This window comes from Chiloscyllium punctatum, chromosome 2, assembly GCF_047496795.1.
Source record: "Chiloscyllium punctatum isolate Juve2018m chromosome 2, sChiPun1.3, whole genome shotgun sequence".
Taxonomy (NCBI): domain Eukaryota; kingdom Metazoa; phylum Chordata; class Chondrichthyes; order Orectolobiformes; family Hemiscylliidae; genus Chiloscyllium; species Chiloscyllium punctatum.
Window position 1 is genome coordinate 87602768 of NC_092740.1, and position 27391 is coordinate 87630158.

Here is a 27391-nt window from a genome sequence, read left to right on the forward strand (position 1 = left end):
TGATCCTCCCTGAGAAATGATGATTAGATTTTTAATCAAATCCAGTTTCTCATGTGCACTTAGATGTGAGCACTGTACCAAAGTAAGTCATCTGCAGGTGAGTGTTACATAGTTGCTAATTTGATAGTGGCCTCAATCGCACATGCACACCCATTCAAAATGCTTTGAGTGATTCATTCATCAGAATCTATCTTCTTATGCCTTTTATAAAAAAAAAGTTTTAATAATTTATCTTCCACTGGTTGTTGGGTAAGTAAGTTCCAAGAATGCACAACTTTCAGCTTCATCTTAACTGGGGCACTCCCTTATTTTTAAATTATCTCTAGTTTTACTCTGTTCCCCAAAAGAAGATATCCTTTCATCATTATCCTGTCACCCTCATAATCTTAATGAAACATGTATGTTTCCCGGAGCGACGGCTGGCGCGGGGAAGCAGTCCCAGAGCGGCAGCTGGCGTGGGGAAGCAGTCTCAGAACTTACCTTGGAGCAGTTAAGAGCCGGTGTGTAGCGGACTGGAGGCTTGGAGTTGAGTGGGGATGGTTGTTGTACTGGAGTCTGGCAAGGGCAGTCAGACTACATTTGTCAGCCTCTGCGTTGATCTGTTGCAATGTAATGTTTACTTGAAATTTTTTTATTTGACGGTAATGTCAATCCTTTAACTTGCTTATTTGTAACTCATTTTTAAACACTCTGAAGTAATGCAACCAATTTTCTCTTTATTCCTCTTATGTATATAAGATTCGTACCTAGTAATTGTATCTAAGATGGCTCCGTAAGAGGTGACATTGTTAAACCTTTCACAGTACTCCTGTATTTGAGTAACCGTGACAATAAATGATATTTTGATTCTAATTCTCTCTGCTTTAAATAAACTTCTGTTGAGAAATATCCAAATCTGTCCAACCTTTCCAGGTAGAACATCTCCCTCATTCCAGGAATCACGAAAGTGAACCTTCTCTCAACTGTGGTGATGTAATTTTGTTTTGTTAAATAAAGCAACCAAAACTACACATAGTGTTGGACACGTGGTCTCACTAATTCCCTGCACAACAGTGGTAAAACATCCTGACCTTTATATTCCCTTCACCTTGCAACAAATGCAAAGATTGCATTTTCCTTGCTAATCACTTGCTGCACTTGCATGCTAATGTTTTGTGACTCAAGTACCAGGACGCTCGGTCTTTGAGTATATCGATTCCTTTCCCAAGGTGGTAGGAAGTATAGTCGTATAATTGGAGTCAGTGAATGGAAGGTTGGTTTGCATGATGGATTGAGCTGATTTCACAATTCTCTGTAGTTTCTTGCAGTCTTAGGAAAAACAGTTGCCATACAACACTGTGATGCACCCAGATAGAATGCTTTATATGGTGCATCTATGAAAATCGTCAAGAGTCCTTGTGGACATGCCAAATTTTGTTAGCCACCTAAGGAAGTTGTTGTGCTTTCTTAAAAGTTGCATTGATGTAGGTGAACGAGGACGGGATTGTTGGTGATAATCAGTGCCAGGAACTTGACGTTCTTGATCATCTCTACCTCAGCATCATTAATGCAGATAGATTACTCCCACTACTCTACTCAGCTTCCTGAAGTCAGTGACCAACTCCTTTGTTTTGCTGGTGTTGATGGAGAGATTGCTATCTTTAAACCATGCCGCTAAACAAGGTACTTTGTCTTGTTTTAGATCTGACCTATGGAATTTGGCCCCATAGTCGTGAGTATGTAAGGAGTATAGTAGAGGCTGAGTACTTAGTCTTACAGGGCACCGGTCTTGAGGATTATGATGGAGGAGGTATTGTCACCTGTTCTTATTGATTGTAGTCTGTGGGTCAGGAACTCAAGGATCTGATTAGAGGGGGAGCTAGGATGTCACAGTTTAGAGATGAGTTTGTTTGGAGTTACGATGTTGAAGGCGGAGCTGTAGCCAATAGCAAAGTTGCTTTACTTTGCTGTCCATTTAATCCAAATTGACAAGGTCTTTTCCCTGGTGTGGGGAGTCCAGAACTAGAGGGCATAGGTTTAGGTTTGGGAGGGGAAAGATATAAAAGAGATCTAAGGGGCAACTTTTTCACGCAGAGGCTGGTGCGTGTATGGAATGACCTGCCAGAGGAAGTGTTGATATCAGGCAACATAAATAGCATGCAAGTTATGACACTAATCAATATGTAGCACTGATTTCATGACAGTGCCACCATTTTCCAAAACCACTTCTACTTGACTTCACAAAATTAACACTCGCCATCAATTATGTGTTGCTTTAATATTTATTCTATTTGGTGCAAATATATGCATTTTTTGGTACTTTCCTGTACTTATAGAAATGTATTTAACAAGTTGCTTCTGAATTACTTAGTATTAAGCATGACTGAGAATTGAAAAACCATGCAGAACAAAATATGATGCTAGAAGAGGGAAGAAGGGAAGAATGGTTTCCTACTGAAACCGTATCCACAAGTCTTTCCAAACAGCAGTTATCTTATCACTCTTCAGATAGTGTATAAGATCGATGAGTCCCTTTTGTTCTGGCAGAAATCAGAATTTCTTCACTCTGTAGCCACCAATATTTGAACTACAATGAGAGGTTACCACTGACTTCTGGGTGATGAAGGTTATCCACTTATACCACAACTCAACGTAGTCTGGCACCCATGCATTTGTATGCAGTAGGTATTAAATGAGAGCCATATTACCACGTAGCATATTACAAAGAATATCATGGGTGTCTACCAGCATGCTTCTGTCTGGACTACTCAAAGAACTTTCCACTACTCAGGTGAGCAGGTCTCTCAAGTTTTGTAGTAGTATCCTCTAAACTGTATAACGATTGAGAGAACAATTATGAGAGAGCAATTTGGTTAGCACTGCTGCCTCACAGCACCAGAGACCCGGGTTCAATTCCCGCCTCGGGCGACTGTCTGTGTGGAATTTGCACGTTCTCCCCGTGTCTGCGTGGGTTTCCTCCGGGTTCTCCGGTTTCCTCCCACAGTCCAAAGATGTGCAGGTCAGGTGAATTGGCCGTGCTAAATTGCCCGTAGTGTTAGGTAAGGGGTAAATGTAGGGGTATGGGTGGGTTGCGCTTTAGCGGGGCGGTGTGGACTTGTTGGGCCGAAGGGCCTGTTTCCACACTGTAAGTAATCTAATCTAATCTAATCTAATCTAACTCTTCCCAGCACCTATTTAGTGAGAAGCTGAGGAGCAGGAACATTGGGAAGTTGAAGAATGCTACAACATAGCTGCCTCTTTGTACTTGTACTGTACTTATTCAACGAAATAATTATTTCAGCAACATCTACATAGAACTTTTTTTCAGTCTTAGGACCGTTCAAAGCATTTCACAGCCAGTGATATACTTAAGTGTTAGCACTGTTGTAAGAAATGCAGTATTAATTATGTATACTGTCTCCCAAATAGCATAATGTTTTAATGAGAATTGTTCTAGTAATTTCTTTTCCAGTCTTCAAATTATTAGAAGAAATCTGATACACCCATCTGGGAGAGCCTTGATTGAACCTCTATTTTAAAGGCTCAATGTATAACTCTGCGCACTCACATGAATACTGCATTTGATTGTAAGCCTAGATATTTGTACACAATCCTTTGGAGTGATGCTCAAGCCTATGAGGAGAAACTATTATTGATCAACTGAATTTCAGTTAACATGCTAAAGCCTCAACAATGCCCCTTTGCAACTAGTTGCCTGCAGAGCCTGTGAGAGGGGCATGTCATCAATGCCCACTCATAAGCGTAGAGCTGTGACTCAGGCCTGGCATAGCACCAGGCCTATAATTTCTGTTCCTACTTGGTACCCTAGACTTGATCCATCTTCCTGTTTTAAAAAAAATCTCACTAGCTGTCCACAAGGCCTCTTGACCTATCCTCTTTCCTACTGACTTTATTTACATGTGAATGTATTTCTGCTGCATTTTTGCTAACCTCTGACAGATGTAGATTCAATCCATCTAGAGTAAGAGTTTAATCCTTTCTAAGTTTGATTGGCCATTCCTTCTGTTTCCCACACCCCCCTTCCTAAAATTACTACAATTGTTGATCTCAACTTCATGCCCACAGTCTTTTGTAACTATTACTAAGGAAAGTTGCGAACGATCAAAAATTGGAAGATATTAATGGTATGGTTGAGTGAGTGCAGAAATACTTTCAGGAAGGGTAAACAGCGAGGAAATGTACAATAAAAGGGAGGGTGCAGAGGGCTAGATAAAGTGAGGCCTTGGAGTGCATATGCGTTAGTCGCTCTCCCTCTCTCTCTTTCTCTCACCATATTTAATATATGCCTTTTCCTTAATATTAATTTTGCTGTTTATTTTGCAATGCTAATAGCCAAAAATTTTCAAAGTTGCAAAGGAGATTCAATGTTCAGATATACTACTTTACTTTCAGGATATATTCTCAGAGATTCCTCAAGAAAATGGGAAGATTTATTTAGCATCCTTCTTTGAGGGTCTGCAGAGAATCATTGTGTTCACGGATGATGAAGGAACATTCAGACTTACTCAAGAAAATGAGAAAGCAGAGCAAGCAGAACAGGAGATCATTCTGTCATTGCAGAACTTGGGGATTTCATTGATTAATAATTCAACAAAGCAAGAAGTGGTCTACATTGGTATAACAAGGTGAATGCGTGCTTTGTAGCAAGTTATTGTGAAATGTAATGCATTATTGAACCTGACCTTCAGCATTCTCATGGCTCCTGTTACTAAAGTGTATGGTTTTTGGCCACAAGTTACTACTCCCATTCAGAAATAGAAAATTTCAAACAATTTTTGATATCTCTGTATTTTTATTTCACATTGAATGCCACACATTTCATAATGAATGCTGTATCAATAATAGAATCTGTAACATCAGGATTTTTGATGTTAGGATAATTAAATGCAATTTAGAAGAATTTTACATGTTTGTTATTCTGTTTGCAACTCAGTTCTGATGTTGTTTGGGAAAGTAAACCCAAGGCGAAATTGCGCTGGAAACCAATGAGTAGAAAGCAAACAGCTCAGCTGGAGCAGGTTTACAAAGAATATATAGAGTCTTCTCCTCAAGAGAGCCACATTGCTGAACTTCCATGTGATTTTCAGGTCAGTTGAAAATTATGCTTATGTTGATCATTTGTATTTGAGTAGATTAATAATTAATTGAAGTGGATGGCAACATTTTCAATTATACAAAAAAACCTGTCGTCTTAAATTGCTTAATTAAGTTTAGTATTATTAACAGGTCCAATCCTCCATCAAAATTAACGCTTGCTTCATGCGGATTGAAATAAATGGGTAGGGAAATTCATGGTCTGGTTTTTGTTTCATGGTGTGATTATTCTCCTCAATTTAGTCTGTCAATTTTATAATGACAATGAAGAGAGCAAATCGCACTGCATCACTTGTAGTGATGAAGTCAAATTGTAAGTGACTATTTGGATTCAGTTTAAAAAAAATGTCTTTTTGAAAATAAACATTCAGAAGCATCTTTTATCTCTTGCAAACAAAAAGGCACTTTTAACTCCAAATGGAATGGACATGAAACTCTTACAACCTTCTGAAGTACCAATAAGGAGAAATTACCTGCCAGCTATAAAAATAGAGTATACTGTCTCAACTCATCAGAAATCTCTCCGAGTCCAAATTTACAAGATCCAGGTATGTTAAAACCTGATAGCATAGGATCTTTGTTAGTATACAAATGGCACATGAATTGTTTAAAGTTTGCAACAGAATCATTTATCATAACTTTGGTCTGAGTTTCTATGTTGTCTAATTCAAACTTTCAGGGAGGAGGAATATTGAATTAAATATCAAAATGAAATATTACAGATGTTAGAATTCTGAGAACAGTGAATTAATTTTGCATGTTATTGATTTATAGGCTTAAGTGTTATGTTATGAGATCAGGACTGCTGCTATCCCCCACACATCTGAAATCCAGTGTAAAGATGTCAGATTGTGAACTTGATGCCAGTCTCTGAAATAGAAGTCAGTCTGCATTGATCAGAATATATGTTGATTACAGTATTCAGTGAGTGCTTGGGGAAACTTTTTTTGGAAGTGGTTACATTTTTAGTGGTAATGCTGTTAAGCGTTTTAAAAGCTGCAACTGGGACTGTGACTAACTTTAGCAGAACAAGGCAAGGAGAGTTGTTATTTTTCAATTTAAAACTCTGCTGGGAAATGTTCTAAGCAATGGAACAGCCAGGGAATGTTGAAGGAAAAATTGTGGGCAGGAGCATTTGTGGTGAATGTCACTGTGCTCAATTGGAATAGTCCAATCTGAGAGCAGTTCTTAGGAGGAGAAGGAAGATGGTAGCTGGCAAAGGACAGCTGTGCCCTATGGTCAATCAAGTTAGCTTAACTAATTCTGCCAAAATGCCTATAGGGGAAAGTCAATAGCAGCTGTCAGACAACAGATATAGTTAAAGATCACACAACACGAGGTTATAGTCCAACAGGTTAGCAGTGCTTTGAAAACTAGTGCTTCCAAGCAAACCTGTTGGACTGTAACATGGTGTGGTGTGCTTTTTAACTTTGTCCACCTCAGTCCAACACTGGCACTTCCAAATCAAGACAACAGATAAGACCCTATCTAGCAAGGCTCAGATACTTGGAAGTGACGGAGTACCAGTACCTCCGAAGACTTGAGCTGTTTAGGAACACAGTGACTACAATCTGTGAAATGCTGAATCTTGAAATTGGATTCTGTTGTGTAAGTGTGTATCTGATGCTTGTGGCCTTGAAGGTCTTTGACTGCAGGGCCTTTCCAGACGGCATATGGAGGCTTCTTGACTCCAAATATGACTTCCAAACCTTCATTTTCTGTCTGGACATGTTTATGCTCTGCATCAGCCAAAGTCCTGGATGCATACGGTCTTGGGCATTCCTCTGCATTGGGCCATCTAAGAGCTAATAATACGCTGATGCTGTACGGGGGAGGCACCGCATACCAATACCAGATATTGTTTGGGATCATAGTGTGTCAACACCTTGGAGGATGATAGCTGTTTCTTCCCTTACCTTAAAGCTATGGCTTAGCTATGTGATAATTTCCAAAGCTGACTCTTTTTAAAGAGTTGATGCAAAGATGCCAGGATGGAGGCCAGGTTATGTATGAACTTTCCATAATAATTCCTCAGCCCAAGAAAAGAGCTAAGCTCCAATACAGCTGTGGGAGCCAGGGCACCTTTGATCACCCTCCCTTTATCTTCCATTGGGTGTAAACCAGTCTTGTCAACTCTGTAGCCCATATAGGTCACTTGGGATGCTTGGAATACACTTTTTCCCTTCTAAGGTGTACACCCGGAGGGGAGAAATGTCTAAGGACTGTGTCCAAGTTCTCTCTGTGCTCCTTATTAGAGTTCCTGATTATTAGTATGTCATAAATGGCAATCTGGTGTAGACCATGTAAAGTGTTCTCCATTGTCCGCTGAAAAATTGCACAGGCTGGCAATACCCCAAACAGCACTCTTGTATATTGGGTACAAACCCTTATGGGTATTTACTGTAGCATATTTCTGGGAATACTCATCTAACTGCACTTGCGAGTATTCATTTACCACCGATGGTAGTAAAATACTGGAGCCCAAGCTTAATGGGGTGAAATTGTCTGGTGCTCCGTTTTCCAGCCTTTTTACTTTTGCCCCTACTTTTGCCCATAAGACAAATGGTACTGGGTGTGGCCTTTCAGAATCGTGGAATTGCTTTCTAGTCAATATGCAAGGTGGTCTTGACTCCTTTGATCATCCCCAGACCTCCTTGGAAAAACATCCAGGTATTTACCCAGGACTTTACTCAGGCACCCGTTTTCTAATTGAAAAATCTTGAGACAATCTAGGTCAATCTTTCTTAACCAATTTTGCCCCATCAAGCTTGGGCCTGAGTCTTCTACTGTGGTGAGTTGTAACTGAAACAGCTGCTTCTTACATGAGATCGGAGCCTAAGTTGTACCCTGAATCTATGACAATTCCTTGTATGGGTTCTCAGTCTATCTGAGGCCTTGTGCAAAGTTAAGGGTTGGAGTCCAGAGCGAATTTTGTTAAAGACTAGTTTGACGATCACTGAAATGGCTACACTGGTATCAACCTCTATTAGAACTGGGTGACCATTTAATCAAATGTTAGTTTGATTGGTTCTGGTTTGGATGTTGCTGAGTAGTTTGACTGTTCCACACCAGTGTGTACTCTCCTGGATATCGGCCTATGAGTGCTCTTGTTCCATTTAGCTCTAGTGGGAATCTTTTTTTTTGGGCTGTCTCAAGTCCACATACCAGCAGCAAGTAGAATGGCTTGCCAGCCTGGTTCCTGAAGAAAATTTTATCCATTTGGCCGAGGTTTGGCGTTGTTTTGGGATTTTCCTGTAGGTTGACCTAGAGTCTCTCATAGAGATTCATAGAGTCCATACAATGTGGAAACAGGCTCTTCGGCTCAACAAGTCCACACGGACCCTCCGAAGAGTAACCTACACAGACCCGTTCACTTACCCTGTATTTACCCCTGACTAATGCACCTAACATCCCTGAACACTGTGGCCAATTCACCAAACCTGCACAATTTTCAGAGGAAACTCACGCAGACACTGGGAGAATGTGCAAACTCCACACAGACAGTCGCCCGAGGCCAGAATCGAACCTGGGTCCCTGGTGCTGAGAGGCAGCAGTGCTAGCCACTGTGCCGCCCTCTGTTCCAGGTATATCCTGAGTGAGGCTATGCAGTTGCCTTCACTCACCTGGTACTAGCAAGGGTGTCAACTTCCATCAGAATATGCTGTAACTCATGCTCCACTTGCCACATTTTCCAGTTACAAAGCCAGTTGTAGTGACTGTTTGAAGTCCAATTGGGCTTCAGCATGTAGGCACTTTTGCCTGGTTACATCATTAATCCCACATACCAAACAGTGTCTCAGCATTTCATTAAGGGTTAAACTAAAGTCACATGTCTCTGCCAGTCATCTTAACCTAGAGGCGGCTTGGTCATAATATTCCTTTATTAAATCTATTAACTCTTGAAAGATTTTAGTATCTGGTGTATCTTGGAAAGTTAGGCTCTTAATAACCAAAGCAGTTGCAGGTCCACAAGCTTTCAGGAGAATTATTCATTGCTTTTCATCAGCCGCATTGACATTTGCCTGGAAAAAAAAACATTATTTCCATATGATGGGCCGAGTCTTCGGCAGGTTCGATCAAGTCAAATAATGGCATGCTGCCAGAAATGCTTCCACCAAGTCCAAAATGACTGTTGCAAATTCTTCAGGAACGTGCTTTTACCTCATAGCCACTGAAATTACTGCACAGAGGCCAGTATCCTGTCACCAAGTCACCTTGTATTTACACGTGAAAAAAAGTCCTTGACACTGATCAAGCTTCCTCAGAGCCAGCTGTCAGAGTAAACAGGATGTTCGACATGCCTGTTCTTATCTGTCAGCCAGGGCACCCTGATTGGGGCTGTTAATCTGATTCAATCAGAGAACTCATTCTAAGAGGTCCATCTGGCTGACTTTGTTACAGAAACGAGACAGTAGGTGTTTGGAGTTTTCGTGGCACTTGCAGTCAAAGCTAACAATTTTCTCAAATGGTTCATTGGCAATGAATAACAGAACACAGAAGAAGAGACCTGTACTAGCCAAATTTTCCATTTCAATGTGCTCAATAGCCTCTTCTCTACGAGTTGCAAAGCTTGTGATCATTAGTGGAGAAGAAAGCTGAGAATTTGGGAAAATGCCAAGTCTCTCTTTTCCTCTTTTAAAATAAGAGTTTGGTCACCGTGAGATGCTTTAAATTCTAGATATATTTTAGTTATTTTGGAGCAAGTGTTTTTTAATTCTCATTATTAAAATTTTAATTTTGTGCTGAATGAAGATATTAATATTGCATATATGTTATCAGGATAATGTTTATTGTTTTTGAACTAAACAGCTACTTTACTTTTGTTTCTGTTTTAAGATACAAAATCAGCTGTCTGGGGCCATCTTTCCTTTTCCGTTTTATCCAATTATTCCCCCCAAATCAGTCACCATGGATTCAGGTTGGTTTTATATAATTTATTGTATGCACTCTGCTGTAATGAAATGTGTTAAATGTGATGTTTCTGTAAATGACATAAATAAATATCTTTCCATTCATATGGATACTCGTTGAAATTTTGAATGTCCTATTACATGGCTATGAGCTGCAGTTTAACATAAACTTTATCGTGCAGATTAATGTCAGTGGAGCTTGGAGTTACAGAATCTTCATTTATTAAAAAATTATATTTGTTTGATTCTTTCAACTGCAATTTTAAGATTCCTGCAGCACTGATTTAGGAATTCTGCAAGTACTTGAGCTCAACTTTGTGTATTAATTTTTATGTTGTGATATTTAGAAGTATTTACAGGAAATTATTATCTCCTTTCCAAAGTTTATGTCAAAATGAAATGTAAACTCCTGAATCAAAATAGTATTTTTAGAATATTCCATTCAGTTTAGAATATGAGAAACAATTCTGTAATTGACTTTTTTTTGAAAAAAAAGACAGTTCTTTAATATTTGTTTTATTTTAATAGCACCAAAGCCTTTTGCTGATGTCAGTATTATCACGAGGTTTGCAGGGAAGTCTGATATATCTCGTTTTAGGTAAGTCATAAACATGAAATGATTTTGTCTATGATTATATGGTTAAAAGTGGGGATGTTAATTGATAACTGCACCATTCTCAACACGGTGGGCGGCACAGTGGCACAGAGGTTAGCACTGCTGCCTCACAGCGCCAGAGACCCGGGTTCAATTCCCGCCTCAGGCGACTGACTGTGTGGAGTTTGCACATTCTCCCAGTGTCTGCGTGGGTTTCCTCCGGGTGCTCCGGTTTCCTTCCACAGTCCAAAAATGTGCAGGTTAGGCGAATTGGCTATGCTAAATTGCCCGTAGTGTTAGGTGCAGGTTAAATGTAGGGGAATGGGTGTGGGTGGGTGCGCTTCGGCGGGTTGGTGTGGACTTGTTGGGCCGAAGGGCCTGTTTCCATGCTGTAAGTAATCTAATCTAATCTAAAATCCATGAGTACCAAATCCTCAGATACTAAAACAATCTCTGCCCAAAGCCAGCAAGATCTGGACAATATTCAGGCTTCACAATTAACATTGATGCCATGTAGTGCCAGGCACTGATCATTTCGGAAAGAGAAACTAACCATCTCCACTCGAAATTAATGACTTCACCATCACTGGAACTCCACAACAGACAGGGGATTGATCAGAAGCTGAACTGCACAGGTCACAGTCATATTATGATGACAACAGCAGGTGCGAAACTGGAAATTCTGAGCTGAATACTTCATCATCTGATTTCCCTAAAGCCTTTCCACCATCTGCAAAGCTCATGTCAGGAGTGTGATGGAATATTTGCCTGCATTGATATGGATCCAACAATGTTCAAGAAACCTGATAGCATTCAGGGCAAAGCAGTCTGCTTGATCAGCACCCTATCCAGCAACTTAAGCATCCACTCCCTCTGCCACTAACATATTGTGGAAGTAGTGTGTCCTATTACAAGCAACTCCCGAATGCTGTTTCAGTAACGCCTTCCAGACTGACACACGCTGCCATTTAGAAGGACAATGGTAGCAGAAACATGGGAGCATCAGCACCTATAAGTTTCCTTCTGCACTGCAAATCATTCTGGTTTGAAACAATTACTATACCTTCACTTTCAATGGATCAAAATCTTGGAACTTCCCATAGCACTATGGATGTGGTGATACGTTAGGAACTGCAGTGGTTCAAGAGGGCAAATCATCACCACCACCTTGAGTTCAGTTAGGAATGAACCATATATATTGGCCTTGCTGACAATTCCTAAACCCATAAAATAATTGAAAAACAGAAATTTTCAAACAATCTATTGATAATATTCTTTATAATCTACTCAGTTCTTCTTATGCAGAATAATTTTGAATAAATCACCTTGAAGCCTTATTTTTATACCAAGATTGAAAACAGTATTTAATTAAAATCTGCACAGTATTTCTGAATAGTCCACATCTTGGAAGACATGATGCTCTGGCTTTGAACTTCCTTGTGATTCCTAACCACTGCCCTGTGACTGCTTACGTAAGATAGTAAAACAAGCTGTTCAGCACTGAAATCAAAACAGCAAATGTTGGAAATATTCAGAAGCTCTGCTAGACATGTGACAAGAGTAAACATTTCAGTCTCTGACCTTTTTTGTTTGGGAGAAGTTAGCTGTAACTTTGCATCTCTAATTAATATTGCAGATTTAATTTTACCAGAAATCAGCCAATTATAAATGTTAGTGAGTTTCATAGATTATTTCTCTCTGCCAATCCTAGTGGATTTTGTCACACTAGCTTTCAAACTTGCCTTATTACCCAGGCATCGTACCCCTATAATGTTCTATTTGTCGCACATTCCCACTTGCCACAGGCAGAGACATACTGGCCACTGCCAGGACCTCCCGGGAGCCCTGGTGCTCGTAGTACCTTTTAAAGCTCAGTCATACACCTGGTCAAGCACTGGCAATCTATAACTGCCCTGAACAGTTCCTGTGAATTGCCTAGATATATTGAAAGGAAAGTGGCACCCCACTTTGTTGATATGGGACTGCCTAGGTCTTGGTGGGTGGGGCGTAGTGTGGCCAGTGGCTTCCATGGAGCGGGCCCTGAGATGTTGGTGCAAGGTAACCAAGAAGGTGAACTGGAGTTGCCAGGTTATCACTCTGAATTTCATTTCAGGAATTGTTACTGTCTAGTTTCTATCTGGTTGGTGAGAGAATGGAAAACAGCATATCAGTGAAGTGAAATGATGCAGTAATAAGGATGGTAATGCAAACCAATTGGTCTCTTTCTGTTTGCTCACAACAGTCATATCTCATTATTCGACACTTGATTGGAAAACAGGATTTGTTTTGCTGTCAAAGTTGGGAACCACCTTACAGTTGCTCTCCCAGAATTCTCCCAAGTGTTTCACCTATGCCTGTGTTGTTAAGTGGCTGGGAAGATTCCATTCTACATCTCTGACTCTTCCTAAAATGATTTTTTCTTTTCTCTCCAAAGATCTTAACTGCTGAGTTTTTCCACAACCTGATGTTTTTATTTCAACTTTCATTATCTGTAGTATTCTGCTTTTGATTTGGTCAGCAATAAATCCATTAAATCACATTACTAATAGAAACGTTGCTTGATCTTTTAGGAAAAAGTGATTGGAACAAAGTTTTCATGTAGATCTCTCTGAGTATGAGATCCCTGATTGGGGTTAAACTGGGCCAATCAGGGAACCCTGGCTGGCAGATATAAACAGGAGTCTGATTCTCCACACTTTAGGGACTGGCTCTTATCTAGCTGGCAGAGTCCATGTACTATGCACATGCAAAATAAAGAGTGACTTGACAGGATACCAGGATCTGGATTAGAGTGGTGCTGGAAAAGCACAGCAGTTCAGGCAGCATCCGATGAGCAGGAAAATCGACGTTTAAGGCAAAAGCCCTTCATCAGGAATACAGGCAGAGTGCCTGAAGAGTGGAGAGATCAAAATTTTATCTCTCCACCTTTCAGGTACTCTGCCTGTATTCTTGATGAAAGGCTTTTGCCCTAAACGTCGATTTTCCTGCTCCTCGGATGCTGCCTGAACTGCTGTGCTTTTCCAGCACCACTCTAATCCAGAATCTGGTTTCCAGCATCTGCAGTCATTGTTTTTACCTAGGATACCAGGATCGGTTATTTCAGGAAAAAGACATTTTTTTAAACTTTCATCATTATAGGCTAATTGCATCAACTCAACATATAGAATGGTTAAAATTTGATTGAAGGTCACGTTTCTGTTTCAATAATTTTCTAAAACAAAGTGAGAAATATGGATATGTGATTTTTTTTACTTCAAGCAACGGTAAAGTTTTATTGTAATAATTTAGTTATAGAAACTTCTTTAAATTTTAAATCTGTTTCATGTTGCATTCTTTTAAATGCTAGATTTTTAAAAATAGATTATTACTCTGACAGTGATTTCACCAGATTCCTGCTTGAACCCCTAATTGCCTATCCATAGAGATCCTTGTATTTTCCCATTTTGGAGGAAAAACTTTATAATATATCTTTATTGCCACTATTTGCACATTATAAAAACATCTTTGCACTTGGTACTGCCAGATTGTTTTCAAGTAGAGTTATTGTTGTTATGGAAGCTGTTTCACTTGTAGCAAGGTCCTAAGTGATAAATGGTAAACATCAGCAGCTGTTTTGGTGAATCAGTTTTGGAGAAAATTGTCTGACCTCAGATTGTGTTAGGAGTCTTTTGGATCCATTATGAGCAACTAACATGATCTTGGCTGAATGTTTCACCTGAAAGACAGTTCTTCTTTTGTCAGTTACTCTTTGGGTGCCTTTGTTCTTGGGTCACTAAAAGTTTGCACTTAGTTATAGCAAGCAGTTAGCAAGGCAAATGTCATGTTAAACTTTACTTCCAAGGGATTTGATTACAGGTATAAAGTTGTCTTGTTGCAATTGTACAGACTCTTGGTGAACCCTGGAATATTGGGTCAAATTTTCTGAACAGTGGCAACTGCACTCAGACTGTCACTCCATTCCTTATTCCAATATGAAAGAACTCTGCATTTCTGACAGGCGATTCCAGTTTGGACTCCTTCAGAACTGTGGAGTATACTTTAAATCTGACAAGTCACTCATCGAACAGAATAATCAGAAGTCAAAGCACACTTCTTTTTCACAACCTGGAGGAGAGAGGAGAAGGATTAAGTGTTGGAGTAGTGGGAGTCAGATCCTTGGTAGGTGGTGAGAAGTGGGGGGGCGTGTAGTTGATGGGTGTGTGAAGTAAATTCAAATTCAGTTTAACACTTGGAATTTATTGAATAGTAGTAGAATCCTTTGAATTCTCCAATTTAAATGGATGCTTCTTGAGGGCTCCAGTCTTAGAGAAATTGTCAATCAAAATTTTCAATTTCCCTGGCATTCCATCAGTTTCCATAGGCTTCTGATATAAAAATCCCACCAATGCTGCAGAAAACTATTTGGCCACTGGAAAATCTAGTATGCTGTGTTTGGTTTTTGTTGTTCTTATCGGAAACAGCATACTTGCCATAAATGGAATGCAGCAGAGGATCAACAAACAATCGCTGAGATGGCAAATTCTTTTAAGGTCAAATTGAAGAAACTTGGCCTGCATTCTTAGGGGTTTAGAATAACTAAGGATGTTGTCATTAAAACTTAGAAATTTTTTAGCGAGTGATGGGATGAATCAAGATAGGATATTTCCCCTGACTGATGCATCTAGAACTAGGGGACATATTCTCGGAATAAGGAGTCAACCATTTAAGACTGAGGTGAGGAAGTATTTCTTCACCAGAATCTTTGAAGTTTTCTACTCCAGTTAGCCTTGGAAGCTCAATCATTGAGCTTGTTCAAGAAGAAACAATAGATTTCTGGATGCTCGTGACAGTGTGTACTGTCTGCATGATGCACTGCAGTAATTCACCAAAGCTCCTTAGACAGCACCTTCCAAACCCATGACTACTTCCACCTAGACGGACAAAGGCAGCAGGTACTTGGGAACACCACCACCTGCAAGTTCCCCTCCAAGCCACTCACCACCTTGACTTGGAAATATACCACCGTTCCTTCACATTCGTTGGGTCAAAATCCTGCAATTCCCTCCTAACAGGCACTGTGGGTCAACCCACAGCATGTAGACTGCAGCAATTCAAGGCAGCAGCTCACCATCACCTTCTCAAGGGCAAATAGGGATGGGCTATCAATGCTGGCTAGCCAGCGATGCCCAAGTCCAACAAATGAATGAAAAAAAGAAGGTATCTGAGGAAATTGAGGTAGGTCATCAGTCATTATTGAATTGAATCACAGAGCAGGTTTGACTGCCATATTCCTGCTCTATTTCTTCCCACATTTCAGCCCATTCAGTGTCAACTTAAATTGCATGCTCTCATTCTGAACTGGGGTTTGAATTCTTGCCTTTTGACTCTTAAGACAAGTGCATTATCAACTAAAGCATGCTGTCTAATTCCTCCAATCGTGAAGGTGCAATGACTAGGTTCAACCATTGTCTCACATAGGTCCTGAATAAAATCATTTTACTTTCTCTCCTTGAATCTCCAACCTGTCTCCAACCTTTCACATGAATCCACTTTTTACTCATAAAACAATGGATGACAGCAAGAAGAATATGCACGACCCAATTCCAGAACCTTCCCAACTTGAGTAATTGCTCCTGCTTACTTCCCAAGTAACTGCGGCACTCACTATCTAGCAAGGTTATTTAGCTCAAGTATGTTACAGTATCTCCTGATTATTTTTCCACTCTGGGAGGTGTGTGCAACAGGAGAAAGATTTCATAATGAAAGACAAAAAAATGTAATGAAGAAGTAAAACAAATTCAAACAAAGACCTGCTGCCTCTCAGCGCCAGGGACCCATGTTTGATTCCCTATCTGTGTGGAGTTTGCACATTCTCCCACTGTCTGCATGGGTTTCCTCCGGGTACTCAGGTTTCCTCCCACAATCCAAAGATGTGCTGGCCAGGTAAATTGGCTATCCTTAATTGCCCATAGTGTTAGATAGTCAGGGATAAATGTAGGGGAATGGGTCTGGGTGGGTTATTCTTGGAGGTTCCATGTGGACTTGTTGGTCTGAAGGGCCTGTTTCCACACTGTAGGGAATCTAATCTAATCTAAACAAGAATGCTGCAGATTGCCAGACAAAGCTAAAATGGGATACAAACAATGGACCATCTATAGCAAGGGCTGTTTAATTTTAATTTGCCCAGTTGATGAATTAGCAGTATTTTGGTTATAGTTATGATAAACATATTTTAATTGGCTGCATTTATTTCAACTTGAAATATTTTTTTCATAAAGATTATATTATATACTTGCAACAGGTATTTTAAAGTCCTAATTCAAGAAATGGATCTGAAGTTAGATCTTGGTTTTCTTTATGCTGTGATGGACCTATTCACCCAATCAACAGATACAGTTCTTGCAGAGCAAAAGGTATAATACAAACATACATAAAATAAGTAAAAACAAAAAGACATCTAACTTGTGTTTATTTTAATACCTCTTCATTTACTTCTAAGATGTTTGTAATTTCAGTATTTCTACTAGGATAGAAATGCATTTTCTTTGAGTTGCAGATTTGAGGCAGCAGATAGCTACATTAGTCAAAAACAAGTCAATCACTGCCCCATCTGATACCATCCAATTCATTAAGTTTTTCCAAACTCTCTGCTTCTGAGGCCTTCCTGTCGGTAAAGCCTGCCCTCTACTGATTGCATCACCCGCACTTTCCCTAATCCAGAAGCAGAACCGTGGAAGCACTTTTGTTATGAATTATTTTCTTACCTTTTTTTAGCTGTCAATTTCCAGACAGCAGAGAAATCCAACAAATACTGGTTAGAAATAGAAGTTTTGCTAAAATGAGGGTACACAATTTTCTTAAAAATGCTTCAACCCACCCATTGAGAGTAAGTTGATCGGATGTCCCCTCTTCCCTAATTAAAACCAGCATTGGGCAGTCTCGAACTTGCTTGGGGTCAGATTTAAAATATTAACAATTTACCTTCTCATTTGACCCAGACCTCCCTGTTCAGGTGAGGTTCTAAATGTGTGCAATTAATTTTTAGGTAACGTGTGTAAAATACTCAAAATCTGAACGACCAATCAGAATTCAGAAGATAGTGCTACGAAATGTTAACCATGCTATTTGTGACATTGAAGTAATGCAGTTCTAATTTATAAATTCCACAACTAATTTGTTGAATTACTTTGTTTTTAAGCTGGATCTATTCAAAAAGGACCTTGAGTATATTCAAACAGAGCTGTTGACTGAATCTGCTATTGACACCACACCTGTCAGTCTTTATGAGTATTTCCATATTTCACCTATCAAAGTAAGTAAACATTTTAAGTATTTCACTGAATAAATGTACGATTTTATTAAAGCTATAATCAGATTTGAAGATCTTGTTTCTTGTTTATACAGTAATGGTATTTTCCCACAATGTGACTGCCGATTTCAGGGAACTACATGAAGGATTTCTTTTCTCATAAAATTATACACTGCTTACCTCATTCTGTAGGTACCATATTATCACAACACCACATTTACTTTACCTGTACTCAGCAATTGTAAAAATGCTCACTCGTGCTGGAGCCTTCAGGAATTCCTGTTGCTAGTCCCATATTAAACTCTTAATTGTGCACCTTTTCAAATGCTGCAAGTCAAGAACTGTCCTTCGTGGTTCATGTCACCGACGAACTGGAAAGGCGATGTCTTCTAGAAGCAAATTGGCACCCCACTTTGCTGACTAGGAATTGAAGATTGTAGTGGAGATGAAGGCCATCTTCTTTCCCCCAGATGGAGAGCATGGCACAAGATGCTATCAGCTGGTTCGAAGTTGCCATCCAGGTCAATGCTGTTTCCATCATCTGTAGAAACATTCAGCCATGCCATAAGCGATAAGCTATGTTCTGTTCTCTGCAAGGATAAGTGTTACAATTTTCTCTCTGCTACCTTACACTCATTCCAACTCTGCTACTGCACCAAGCTCCCACCAAGGCAGCAGTATCTTCTCTCATCTCTTGTATATCCCGTTTCCCCAGTCTTATCCTTCCTGTCCACTGTACTTCCTACTTTCTCACTCACTTGGGATATTTGTCCACCTTAATAGCTAAAGGTGCCAAGTACTTGTATCTCACTTAATCCCTCCCTTCATCTCATCTCAAGAGAAAATGTCTCACAATAGAGCTGAAAGAGCCAAACCATAACAGGGTAGCTAACAAATGTCTCCTCACCAGAATCAAGACAGAATCCTTGATGCAGGATGTTCAGAGCTTCATGTCCTGGCAACCAAGAAAGGTTCATTATGACATACTGCACTGCTTCCTCAAAAGCACTGTGTAGGTGCTTAATATGTTGAAGCTTCTACCCCTATTGCGCAACTCATTACACTGTTTCTGCAGCCACCAGTAACATTTAAAATTGTCTGTACCCACTAGAAACTTGTCCCTCTGGCAAACAGCTGCTCCTCCACTTCTGAGGAATAAGCAACACACTATGAAGTAGTGGCAAAGCTGTCTCCTGCACCATCCAGCTCAGATACTATCACTTCAGTGGGTACTTTAGATAGATTAGACTTGAGAACACATTCTGAATGTCATGTTTTCAGGATTCCTAGCACTTGAGGTTATCTGCAGCCAAATAGTCTTGTGAAAGAGAGGCACTGCTTAGACTCTACAGTGTGAAAAGAGGCCATTTAACCCATTAGTCTGTGGGAGGAAAGCAAAGCATCCAGTACAAATTCCACGCAGACATTCACCCACAGATGGATCCCTGGCAGTGTGAGGCAGCAGTGCTAACCAGGTACTCCGGTTTGACCCAGAATCGATTTCTGAAAAGACTGTTCATCTCTTGCATGGGTGGGTCTTGACCAGTCCAGCAGTGAAAATCATTCTATAGCACATTCTTTGAACAGTGAAAGTGAATATATCTTTACAAAACTGAAAGTTTATCTACAATGATGTTTTACCCGTGCCAACTGTATACCCTGTGTAAAATCTCCTCTTCCTCTGCCTCCCACTATGCCTAAGTGCAATCAAAACCTCCACAAAGGTGCAGAGAAAGCTGGCTGTGTAGTTGACCCTTCTGGTCTCAAGGACTTGGACAGTCCCTGATGCATTTGAGTCTTGAGAGCCAAGGTCTTCTGCTTAGATGCAGGCTCATCACCTCAACTTGAACTTCTGCCTCTTTGGAATAACAGGCAAAGGAGTGAGTTTGAGGTCTTTCATTCTCTTCTCACTTTGCCATTGATCTTGAGACCTATGATGAGAGCAGTGGAGTGCAGCTCCTTGCTAATATTTAGCAGTGTGTGAACTGGGTCTAGATGTTCAAGGGTGTCACCAACCTGTCTATGGATGTAGCCAGATGCATGTCTGCCAGAGACAGCACATTACTGGTAACATTAGAGACTTCTCCATCCTTCAGTATAACTTGGAGTGCCTCTGACAAACCTGCCTGCTGTTCTTGTTTCTGTGTGTGCATTTTGACAAAGTCATTAATGACTGAGACTGAGGGCTCATCTGCCCAGGATTGAGCAAGAAATCGATCTCCTCCAACCTTCTAAGTGCCAAACAGCCTGGGGCATTTCTTCTCCAGCCTTTGCAGAGATGTGTCTGTTATGTGCTCAGAATATCCCCCCCCATGTCTAATATAGAAAATGTACCCACCAAGGTGATAGTTCACTAGAGGTGCAGATGAAAGCCTTGTTCGTGCATTCTGAGGGCTCAATAGCTTCCTCCTCAGTGTTGGAGGTGAAGCAGATGGATATCTGACACTGGCCTTTTTACAGAGCATTGATGGGTGGTGCTGCTGCCTGCGTCAGTCAAGAGATGGAATTAGGTATCTAAGAGGAATAAAAGCTTGTTAATTTTTGGCATGAGGTAACAGTGGAGGTAATTGGAGAGCAGAACAGCTCTGTACAGTACAGTGAAGCTTAATACGTTGTTTGCCTACTTAGGTCTCCCCATCCTCACATGAATAGTTGTATACTTCTCTGGCTTATTCAAGTGTTTACTCCTCATATGAAAAGGAGCTGACCCCTGCCAACTACCTTTGCCCAGTAATGAACCAGTCTTACCTTCAATGATACAAAGGGAGATGTTGAATATGATGGGAATGGATGGATGAGAAATTAATAATGATGTATGAACAAGGGAAATGGTGAGGTATCCCTAGTGAGAAAGTAGGAAGCACAGGGGACAGGAATGGTGATAAGTTCAGGAGAATGATGTGTGTGAGGGCGGTAGTGGACATGATGCATACAATAGTCCAAGAATAAGGGGTAAGCCATTTAGGACTTGAAAAGGGAAAGGTTTCCCCTCAGCACCTCATCCACCAGGGTTACTAGGTCCCTCTCTGCAAAGCAGGATAGGAGCTTTCCTTTCTATCTCATAATGATTAAGCATCACAGTGAGAGGGCCAGTTCTTGTTTTTTGTAGCACCTAAATTGATGTGCCACTGGGCTAAAAAGAAAATGGTGCAGTGGATGAGCACTAAAAGATCACAGCAGGGACAGTGCTTCCACCATTCCTGCAGTGTGATTCTACCGGAAAAGGCACCAAATAACCAAGCTGCCTGCTTAATGAGATGCAAAGTGGAAAATTGTGAGAGGAAAATCATTCCATACCATGGCACACCAGAATCTCACTCAACAATACAATTGACTACAAGTGAAAAAGTTTGCCTGTTATGTTTTGCTTTCTGCCTCCCTCCTTGCTTGAATTGCAGTGTTATATGTAGGATTGGTCTAATATGATAGGACTTTCTAGAATCTAGGGAATTCTGGAAAATTATGATAAATGGATATGTTTTAAGACCTGAGCAGGCAGGCCATCAAATCCAGGATTCCTGAACCTTTAGTGTCATATGTTTGCCAAGTATTTTTATCTCTAATTATAATGACTATTGCAAGATCCTCCCTCTCTTTGGGACCCTCATTTTCTAACATAACTGATTGTTTTGCCATGAAAACGGATTTAAAACAAATTTCTTCAGAGTCTGTCATTTTCTTGTTTTCTGTTAATTTTTCATACTCAAAGAGCCCACCTTTTAGCTGTTCAGTCTATTTCTAAATGCTTATAGGAGCTTACACATTTTATACTTTTTGCTCGTTTACGCTCTCAATTTGTTTTCTCCTTTTTAGTCATTGTTAGTGAATTCTAAAATGTCCCTAATTTTCTGATCTTTCCCTAATTTCCTCTAGATTGCAAATCTCATCTTTGATTTTGACACCATCCTTTCAATATCTATAGCAATGGATTGGCTCATCTTTATAGTCTTTCCTTCCCAATGTAACGTACCTTTGGGAATTATTAATAAGTCCTCAAATGTCTAGCACTGCCTATCTAGAGCTTGCTAATCTATTTTTACAGTCCTCTTTAGCTAACTGTCTTCACAGCCTTTACTTTAAATTCAAAGAGCAAAAGATTTAAATTGCTTGACAATGCCAAAGGCTATCTCTTTTTAAATTGTACATTTCAACTCTTTCACAATCCCAACAGGCTTCCTGACATCTCCAAAGAACCTGGGTGAGTTTTGACCCTCCGCTCAAATTTTCAAATCCCATGATGAAGTTTGTTCCTCCTTCAGAAGGCAACTACAGTTTTAAATGTGGATGTAAACAACATCCATTTCTTTCTGTCTGTCTTGCACACTGTCAGTCACACATGCACGCACAAAAATGATGGGTGCTGGATATGGGAGTGCAGTACTTCTGAATTCGGGCTCAGGTGTTGTTTTGGGTAAGATGTGGAGCCTGATACTACATCAGACCAGCACTTTTTTAATGGAAAATAACATTCTTTTCATTTCTTGTGCAAACTGTGATTGTAATTAATTTTCACCCAATTGTACTTTATACAATTATACTACATACAGGAGGTGCCTGATTTATTTATGATACTTGAGAGAATCTTTTGCAGAATAACGTCAAAGAAAGCCCATTGATTCAAATGATCCAATTGACACTTCAAATCTTGTAAGAATTAAGGGAATCTCCACAAAGTTAAATTCTAGAGAAGAATGCATCATATCAAGGTTCCAGGAGTGCTTGTCATTACATATAACCTGACTCTGAAATTCAGGTCAAATTAGTCAAAATGAAAATTGTCTAAGATTTTCAATTAGACTGTTTTATGGGGCAACAAAAACTACATATTCAAGCTTCTGACCATTACTGCCAGAATTACTTGATAGCATTTCAACATTGTTGCCAAGAGTTTCATTAATTATCATTTTCTTGTGTTAATGTTTATGTTCTTGTAGCTACATTTGAGCTTCTCCATTAGTTCTGGAGGAGAAGAAAGTAACAAACAACAAGAAGCAGAACTGATCCCAGTGCAATCTCTGAACCTGTTGCTGAAAAGCATTGGAGCAACTCTCACTGACGTACAAGATGTTGTCTTCAAGTATGTGAATTACTTGCATGATTTTGTAATTATTCAGTGTACATTGTTGAAACACACTAAGGATTGCAATAGTGGCTTTTGAATACAAAATCAAACAATGTATTACTTAGTGAAAACATTTAACAGCTTGCAAATTCACAGTTCACCTTCTAGGACTTGACTATATATTACCTAGACTGATGTTTTGTGCAGAAGTTAGAGAGGTCTGCAATGCTTGAGGGTACCGTTGTTTTCTCAGCTGACGTTATTGTGTGGTACTGAGAGACAACTTCACTACTTGAAGGTACTATGTTTCAAACATTAAGCTGAAGCACACCTGTTTATTAATGTGAGTTCAAAGTATTCATTGCAAAATTCAAACAATAAAGTCCAGCATACCTTTGTCCCTTAGGTTAATCTCCCAAAAACTTTCTTTAATTATACTGTTATTTGTTTAAAATATATTGACACACAAAAAAATTCTGCTGTAATTTTCCAGTGAAGAAATTTGGTCCATTCTTAAGGTACTACTGTTTTCTTTGTCTCTGAGATCTGAGCATTTCTGGCAAGGCCACAATCGTTACCTATTCATTGTCACATGTACAGTCATAGAGATGTACAGCATGGAAACAGACCCTTCGGTCTAACTCATCCATGCAGATCAGATATCCTAACCTAATGTAGTTCCATTTGCCAGCCCTTGGCCCATATCCCTTTAAACTCTTCCTATTCGTATACCCATCCAGATACTTTTAAATTTTTGTAATTGTACCAGCCTCCACTACTTCCTCTGGCAGCTCATTCCATACACGTACTGTCCTCTGGGTGAAAAGGTTGCCCCTTAGGTCTCTTTTATATCTTTTCCCTCTCACCCTAAACCTATGCCCTCTAGTTCAGGACTCCCCCACCCCAGGGAAAAGACTGTCCATTTACACTATCCATGCACCTCATAACTTTGTAAACCTCTATAAGGTCGTCCCTCAGCCTCCGACGCTCCAGGGAAAACACTTTTCCAGGTTGAACTCCATTTGCCACTTCTTAGCCCAGCTCTTCATCCTGTCAATGTCCCGTTGCAACCTATACCAACCCTCCTCACTATCCACAACTTCACCAACCTTCATGTCATCAGCAAACTTATGAACTCACCCTTCCATTTTGTGCCAGCAATCAGTCCTGGAAGTCTTAGCTGTACTGCTTCCTCACCAAAGGAGACCAAAACTGCACACTATATTCCAGGTATGGTCTTACCAAGGCCTTGTATAATAGCAACATATACCTGCTCCTGTACCCAAATCCTTGATGAACATACAATTTGCCTTCTTCACCACCCACTCCACCTGCTTGCTTACTTTAAGCAACTAGTGTACAAGGACACTGAGATCTCATTGCAAATTCGCCTGTCAATTTATAGCCAGACATAAGTCCTCCTGTTTTTGCTACCATGTCGATGACATCACATTTAATTGACATTACGCTTCATCTGCCATGCATTTGCCACTAGGTCTGCATCCTCCTCACAACTTACCATCCCACCAAGTTTTGCGATTATTACATTTAGTTCCCTCATTTAGTAAATCATTTATACATGTCAATAGCTGAGGTCCTGGCACTGATCCTTGCAGCATATGCCTGCCATTTGGAAAACAAATACTGAATACCCTGAATGTTCAGTTCCCATTCCTGGTCACCCTCCAGCCATATCTTTCCAATTTCAAGCATATTCTTATCTATTTGAGAGTTTAATTCATTAGTCCATTTTTGTGAATGCATCACACATTAAGAACAAAGCCGAGAGGCTTGTCTTTTTAACATTATTTGTCCCAACTCCATTATTTTTCACTGTGACCCTGTTTAGTGTTGGCTGTTGATTTTGCTTCTTATCACTTTTCTCATTCCCTGTCTTATATTTTAGTCTTTAATTCATCATCTTCTGGCTCCGTGCATAGGTTCCCATCTCCCCACACACACTAGCAAATCCTCTAGGACATCAGTCCCAGTCCTGCCCAAGTCAAAACTTGGCAACTTGAAAATGCCCTGAGTGTGCATCCATTTTCTGGGAAGCCAGGAATACACCAAGTGATTCCCCTTCATGTGCTAGTGGGGCACGTCTTCAAAAACCTCCACTAAACCTGTCAATCTGTATTTCCTTTTGTAAGATCAAGTAAATTGGTTATCTTACTAGACCTTAAATGTATTGTTAGGATTTCCTTCATAATAGATGTCAATATTTACCCCCAATGTCTAATATTCCAAGTTCTTGCTTGGTTCGAACAGGAGCTTTCTATTCACTGACTTCCAATCTGATGGAACCAGTTGCAAAGTTAAAAATATTGTTAAAATTACTACACAGTCTGCATAGCTCAAAATGAAGCCTCAAACACAAGATTTTTGAAGGCTTCTTTGAAGAATTTTAGATTCAAGATTTCAAAGCTGCATTCAGAGTTTGAATTTCTAAAGTTTTTGAATTTTTTTTAAATCACCTTGCTTTCCATCTACTTTACCAAATCATCTTTCAGAACATAGCAGAGTCAAAACACTATTTGACATACCAAATCACCCTGAAAAGTTGTTCCTTGCCTTTATCAGATCCTGGGTCAGACTTGCAATGCAAAAATTTATTTTCTAAAAAATGTATTCATTTTTTGTGGATTGTGGGATTCGCTGGCTGACCAGCATTTATTGTCGGTCCTTTGTTGTCCTTGAAAAGGTGGTGGTGAGCTGCTTTCTTTAACTGCTGCCCTCTACCTGTTGAAGGTTGACTGACCCACAATGCCATTAGGGAGAGAATTCCAGGATTTTGACCCAGTAACAGTAAAGGACTGATGATATCCTTCCAAATCAAGGTAGTGAGTGGCTCAGTGGGGAATTTGAAGGTGGTAGTGTTCCCATATATCTGCTGCCCTTGTCCTTCTAGGTTGTGGGTTTAGAAGGTGCTCTCTTAGGATCTTCAGTGAATCTCTGTAGTACATCTTGTGGATAATACACATTGCTGCTACTGAGATTGGGTGGTGGGGGGGAAGAGATGCTTGTGGATATGGTGCCAATCAAGCAGGCTGTTTTATATCTTGAAGATACAGTGAAAAGTGTTTTGTAACCACAATCCAACACCATTTTGAGGTACAATAAGGATAAAGAGAAATTATGTAAATAAGAGTTCATCTTCAGTTCAAAAGGGGGTCTCAAGCATGGCTTCAGGGCTTCCACAAGGTCTCTGCGAGGCATTCTGGTCCTCAGTGAGTCACGCTCTGGGAACAGCAACAGTGATGCTGATGGCCCAAGAGACTCAGGCTTTGCTGCTACTGCCTTGCTGACACTGCCAAGGTCTTCAGGCCTACAGCTATCAGGAATCTCCCCTTCTCTGAACTCCAGGCCTACCACTGCCCCCAAGAATCCAGGCTCCAGGCCAGCTGCCTCCAGGGGTTCCACTCCAGACTCTCTAGGCCTACTGTTGCCGCCAAGAGTCCCACCTCCTGGAGTCCCCTTTCCAGATGTCACCACTGCCAGGAGGTCAGGCTCAGAGCCCCTGCCATTGCTATGAGTGCAGGCTCCAGGCACCACAGCCAAGAGTCCCCCAGTCCACGCTGCTGATGCTGCACCCACCACCCTGCTGACACCACTCCAACTTCTGATGATGAAGAGAGGAAGACAAGGTAAAAGGTGAAAAGTAGGTAGAGAAAATGATGCCACTGGCCTGGAGCGGATGGGCTCCGATGAGCCCAATGGTTACCTATTGAGCTGTGCCATCTTGGTTTTACAATGGTGATGGTTTCTAGGAGATTGGCAGTCACTTTGTTGTTGCTCATAGCAACTGCTTGCAACCAAAATCATTCTTCCTTATATTAAGTCTACAAGTGAGTATGTCTTATAATTTAATCATTTTTGACTTTTCTAACCTATAAAAACAAGCAGTGGTATTGCTTTGGGGAACTCAAATAGACACCACAGCAATGTAGCTATCTTTTGACAATTTTGTATTAATTTTCTAACAAAAGCCAAGATTCAATAAACCGATGTGTTTAATGAATAATAGAGTTCTGCTTAATCAAAATAGTAATGTCCATTTTTATTCTTTTGTCTCTTTTGATTGGTTAAAATTGACTTTTGGATTTCGTCTAACCAAAAGTCCATTGATCTGACATTGCTCTTGCCTATCAAAAAGTCAGAAAACAAGTCAAACAATGCTAATAAATGATTTAAAACATGCAAAATAAGGTTTTAAGAATCTAAGATTATAAGAGTATAAAAGATACTATTGGTTAAAGAGTACTTGAAACCAAAATTAACTTGGAGCAAGAACAGTCATAAGGAAAGAAAAGAGAGATAAGGAAGCAGAAGTCTAAAGTTTACTTCTCATGCCAAGTGCAGGATCTTACCTTTGGGTTTTGGGACTGTGTTGTAAATATTAAATGGGAGTCAGAGACCCATGCTGTTTGAGAAACAAATATCCA

At 40.1% G+C, this 27391-nt stretch overlaps 1 protein-coding gene across 2 annotated transcripts in view; it reads left to right on the forward strand.

Moving 5' to 3' along the window:
• Nucleotides 1-27391, forward strand: part of vps13a (vacuolar protein sorting 13 homolog A) — a 419442-nt gene that overhangs the window by 306247 nt on the left and 85804 nt on the right. For both annotated transcript variants that reach the window (XM_072585252.1, XM_072585262.1), the window contains exons 54-61: nucleotides 4393-4625; nucleotides 4934-5087; nucleotides 5496-5642; nucleotides 9931-10012; nucleotides 10533-10602; nucleotides 16880-16991; nucleotides 17777-17890; nucleotides 22822-22964. In XM_072585252.1, coding sequence (XP_072441353.1) covers nucleotides 4393-4625; nucleotides 4934-5087; nucleotides 5496-5642; nucleotides 9931-10012; nucleotides 10533-10602; nucleotides 16880-16991; nucleotides 17777-17890; nucleotides 22822-22964 — 1055 coding nt within the window. The remainder of the gene's footprint in view (nucleotides 1-4392; nucleotides 4626-4933; nucleotides 5088-5495; nucleotides 5643-9930; nucleotides 10013-10532; nucleotides 10603-16879; nucleotides 16992-17776; nucleotides 17891-22821; nucleotides 22965-27391) is intronic.